The 5577-nt window shown below is 46.2% G+C and overlaps 1 protein-coding gene across 1 annotated transcript in view; it reads right to left on the reverse strand.

Annotated features, from left to right (window-relative positions):
- pard3bb (par-3 family cell polarity regulator beta b) overlaps positions 1 to 5577 on the reverse strand; it is a 218717-nt gene that overhangs the window by 53458 nt on the left and 159682 nt on the right. The window contains exon 22 of the mRNA XM_008295178.1: positions 3462 to 3579. Within this exon, the coding sequence (XP_008293400.1) occupies positions 3462 to 3579 (118 nt within the window). The remainder of the gene's footprint in view (positions 1 to 3461; positions 3580 to 5577) is intronic.

Consider the following 5577-nt stretch of genomic DNA (forward strand, 5'->3'; position numbering starts at 1 on the left):
CACACACACACACACACACACACACACACACAGTGCACTCACTTGGAAACTAAGTTGTGGCTTTTGTTGCTTGATAATTGTTTTTAGGCAAACATAATGCTGCTTGCGGAGACAGCTAACCCATAAGCATGAATCAGAGGAATGGTAATGGAGCCATGGGGGGAAAACACACACCGTCAGTACAGCGTGACACCGCTGTCTGAGGAGCTCTCCCTCCGACTGCTGCTCGTGTCTCCATGTTGTCTCCGCCTCTCGCTACACTGCAGCTTCCACTGCTTTTACTTTTCACAGTCACTCTGATAATCCTACATACGGATAAAAATGTCTTAAGGAGAAACAAACAGACCAATAAAAGTGAAATTGAATTAGTTTGCCATCGGCTCAGCCCATAACCATTACTTCTCCCCCTCCCCTTCCCGCAGAAAGCCAGCCAGGTAAATAATGGCTCTTGCTTTAATTAATAAATGCATCATCCTTAATGAGGGGGGCTTGTTAGGTGCTGCGGCTGCTGCTCCGCTTTTCTTTTGATTCTTTTTTTCTCTTCCCTTTTTTTTAACTTTCAAACTTCAAACTTAATTTCCACCTCTGAAGCATGCTAATTGCTCTCACTCTGGGCTTTATAAATAACAACAAAGTTTTCTTATTTGGAGGCACACAGCAGTGTAATGTGAGGCTATCGATCGCGGGGGAAAGACGATTGCCCCCGGCTGGTCACAAACCAAATGACTTTTAGATGTGAATTAAAGAGGCCCAGGTACAAGTCTGGAGAAGCACAGTGTGGATGCAGCGGCAGAGGGATGAAATTACAAACCACTCAAGGGTTTCTGTTTTAGGTTAAAACCCAGTAAACATACTTTATTTTTTTAAAAACTAGTCAAACGGGCAGAAACTGAAGAGTGTTTTATGATTGGTCTGTTTGCCTTGTTTGATCTAAAACTGTGACTAACACCAATAACAATGTTATAGAAACCCAGAACTAATTACTTTTGTCCAGAAGTCAAAGACAGGTATTTCAAGCCTGTTAGTACATTTCTAGGACGTACTGATCCAGAGTGGGTCGTCTTCACCAGAGCAGAGGAAGGACACCCAATTAAACCTGAGAGTTGTCATCAAGAACTTTAGGAAGCTTCACAATCTCACATTCAAACTATAAAAGCTTTTCAAGACAGAATGATTTTATTTCATGTTTACAGGAACATTTTTCTGCCTAAAATCTAAATAAATAGACGTTACACCTGCAAGCAGCTCTGACGCTTTTTCTTTTGTTGTTATTTATTCTATTTATTCTCTCTTTCCTAAGCCCTTGTCCTGACCGTGCACCTTAGTCTAGTTGTACACTTAATGACAATACAGTTTCTTGAACCTTATCAATACCTTACAGGCACACAGACGTGCAGTAAAGCTCCGACCTTCAGGTCAGCATTTAACACTCCTGAGGGTTTTTCTACATTATGAGTTGCTCAGATGTGGACATAATAAAACTAAACAACAAAAACTCCAACAACGAATCAAAACTCATCTTGTTTCAGTCACAAATAAATCAAGTAGCGATCTGTGTTGACGTCCCCTCCCAGCCCTAAAGCATGTGTGCATGATGTCTATCTGCTAACGACACCATGATGCTGTTTGACAGCATCCGGCTGCACAGAGCGAAGCCTCCGACTGTCCCGCTGAGCTGACGTGAGGAGCTCATGGGCAGCGCTGAAACTGTGGTGTACTGCAGTAAACTTGGCCATTTGTCACAGCAGATTAATTTTAGCTCCATGGTGATGAACTAAATTTGGTTGCTCAGAATGTTTTTTTTCTTCGCTCCCCACAAAGCCATGGAGACGTCAGTGTGACAGTCCTCTGGCTTATTTACTCCTTCTATGTGCTCTGTGATGTTCATGCAGTCTCTGGAGGCATCAGGGAACCGTGTTCCTCTGCAGTAAATCCCCGACTTCATTGGGTCTACGTGGAGCTCCTCTCTTTTCTACTGCACACCTGTATGTAACGTACCCATACGCATCAACAAAAATCAGTCGTGTGTTTGGCTTTAACTTGCATTTCCCCTCTTTGGTCGTGTCTCAGAGGAAGGTCAGTGTGACAGGAAGAGGCAAAGCCGAGCGGCTTTCAGGATGCACCTGACTGGACAGGACAGGAGTGGAGGCAGCCTGTCACTGTGGATCTGTACAGCTGAGACTTAAACACAGTTTGTGTCTCAACCAAAACAACATGGAAATATATCGTTGAATACTGTCAGGAAGGACTGAGGAATCATGGGAGTTGTTGTTTTTACCACAGCTGGTGAAGAAAATCTGTCTGGAGCCACGTTCAAGGTAACGTGTTGAGTTTTTACTCATCCTGTATGTTCACGTCATTTCAACAGAGGAAACGCCATCAGCTTTAGTTGGTACCTGAATCAGAAGGTTCTCTGTGGTGGAAACAATCCCACCAGTTTAACTGAGTGTGACCATTTTAATGTATAAAAAAAGAAGATAAGCGAGCTAGTCCGCCTACGTTTTCTTCCTTCCACGATGTCTGACACATCGTCCAGAGTTCAGCATTATTCTGACTATAGCGGGTAAAGCATGGACTATATATGAAAGCTAAATGTAGACTCTGACAAGTGAAGCCAACCCATAGGTGCCTTAAACCTGCTTTCAAGCTAGCAGCTAGCAGGGGGTGATGCCTTCACATCCCACTGGTTGAGTTGTTGAGTTGACATCTAGGCAGGCAAAAGTTGAGCATATATTAAGAATGCTAGAACTTTCCGCCTCAAAGTGATCAGTTATAAAACATACAAACAGCTAAAGCTAAATAAAGCATGTGAAGCAGCAAGCGGAGACGATACCGCCAACGTCTGGTTGAACAAGTGAAATGGCTTCTGAAGAATAAGACGTGACACTCAACAACATCCTGACATGCACTTGCTCTTCACTACCAGAAGCACCAGGCCCAGTCACTGGAGGCGACACCTGGTACCAACGTGGGCAGCACATTCATAATCTGCCACTATTACCACAGACGTGCTCCTCAGCGTGACTCACAAGCAAATCTGTGCGGATGCGATTATGATTCTGCTATTTGAAGAAAAAAAAGCCGATCTGAAGGATGACAAGTGAGTAAAAGCTCGACTCATCTCCTGTGTGTCTCATATCAGCGCTATCAGCTCCATGCCTAAAGGAGCCATTCACGTCAAAGAGCACCTTGCCACTGACAGCTAAAGGGCCTTGATCACTCGACAGGCGCAATAAAAGCAGTGATCACCCTGATGCCTGTTAGAGAATAAGAGATTTCACAAATACACAGAACACACAGAACACACAGAACTGTAGCGCCGGTGGGAGCACACGATGGTTAAAGCACGACAACCTGATCACAGGCTTTAGACATATAAGGACAGGACATGTTTCAGACGAGGAGGCAGTGAGAGCTGCATTTCTGTCATGTGTGTGTCTGTATGGGAGAGCTGTGCTCACCCTGTGTGGCTCGCTGTCCTGCCCTCGGCGCCGTGGGTCCAGCTCCTCGTAAGGCGGCACCATGCCCTCTCTCCTGGCCTGCTGGTATTCTCTCCTTAGCTGCTGGATTCTGTCCATACTGTCACACACACACACACACACACACACACACACACACACACACACACACACACACACACACACACACACACACAGGGGAACAAAAGCAAACAGAAACAGTCTGTTAGATGTTAAACACAGGTGTGTGACCCACCCAGCAGGTACAGGTGACAGTAGAGCTTTAAACTGAACGTGGGGCTGTTGGGTCTGAAGAGCAAACATGCTAAACAGCGGTACAGAGAGTGAAGGCTGTGATCAGTGTCACCAAAGTCCAGCTCCCCCTGGACCCCACCGGTGTCAGCCTGGACCACAGGACACAGGGAGACATCCAGACAGCTGTCCTGATGATGAAGCCGCCTCACCAGCCGTCTGTTTATTCAAACAGCAACGTTCCCGACATCAGCCTACAGAAGTCTGACTGCCGAGATAAAGACCCACCTGTGCACACGCCACACACAGGCGTGTACGTAAGCACACGCCACACACAGGCGTGCACGTGAGCACACACCACACACAGGCGTGCACGTGAGCACACACCACACACACAGACAAATCTCTGGTCGTTCTGACTGCCTACATATCTGTTTCTTCATCTCTTTCTTTGTCTCTTGCAACAGGCAAGAAAACAAAAGCATCAATCATTTCTGGAATATTCCTTCTGTCTCTGTCAACACACACACACACACACACACACACACACACACGATGGAAATAAGGAGAGTCGTATCATAACACGTATGTGCCCATATGCACCATTAGAACCACAGTCTGCCATTTCAGGAGTGGAGCTGGTGTGAGGAGGGAAGCTCACTGATGCAGCATGAGGTGATTTAGAGAAAGGCAGGAGAACAGAACCTTTCTGTGGACAGGACTCTGCCCACTGGGGATCATGCATTCGTATGGTGGGTTCTGGTTTTCTGGGGGATTGGTTCTGTTAGGGATTGCCCAATTATCCGCCTGGCCATTTATCCAATCCCACATTCAGCATTTTTGCGGTCCTGATTATTGTTAACGGATTCCTAATAACATAAATCAGTTTACAGGGTTTCTGCCTCTCTTTGTGTCCTCAGTGCTCCAGCGATGCACCAATGCCCCGCCACAGCCCTGTTTCTATTGGTTACAGTCACCAGCAGCAGCAGCCTGTCGACGCTGAAGGAGGACGACTGAACACCTTTAATTTAGCAGAAAGACGAGCATTTCAGTAAAGCTCTGATGTTACATTCTACTGCAAACCAGTTCCAAGCATTAGTTATCTACTACTAGTACGAGTTATCTACAGCTAGTTCTCTACTACTACTCGTTATCTACTAGCACTAGTTCTCTTCTACTACTACTACTAGTTATCTGCTCCGAGTCAGTCTCCTGACCGCGACCATCCATCCCCTCACAGCGGAGGCCTGTTTTGTGTTGCACTGGAAGTCTTTGTACATGAAGGCTGATCTTAGCTAACTTGGTTTTGTGCTGCTCAAGCGTGGACAACCTCCTGTTCTGTACCGAAGGTTCTGGTTGAGGTGACAAGTCCTGACGACGACCAAATGCACCGAAAACATCAGGAAGCTCACCTGACGGCAGGTGAGCTTTATTGTGTGTCCTTGCAGTGGCAGTGACGAAGCCTTACTCCGTGTGTGTCCTTGTAGGAGCTTTTCTCTCAGTGAGTCACTGCTGTTAACTCGGCCAACAAACAGCGGATTAACGAAGGAGGAAACACACACTCATGCCCATATATGTCAGGCCATGGAGACAACGAGAGGAATTCCACAGCGGTGATGGCGGAGAGGGAAAAACAGGATTACCACATGGTACATACCAGAAGCGTGCTACTGAAGGCAGAAAACAGCCGACACCCTCCCTGGTGCAGCTGGTACTGCCCAAACAGAGTCCGGTACAGATTTACTGATGACACACGTTCTGCTTTTATTGGTATTTACAGACGGAAGGAAGGCTGCATATTATTGATCTACAAAGGGCCTGTACTGTTCTACTTTGTGAACATATGTAATGTAAAGATGGTCTGTCC

The sequence above is a fragment of the Stegastes partitus genome, unplaced genomic scaffold, assembly GCF_000690725.1.
Source record: "Stegastes partitus isolate 25-593 unplaced genomic scaffold, Stegastes_partitus-1.0.2 Scaffold1028, whole genome shotgun sequence".
In the NCBI taxonomy this organism is placed as follows: Eukaryota; Metazoa; Chordata; class Actinopteri; family Pomacentridae; genus Stegastes; species Stegastes partitus.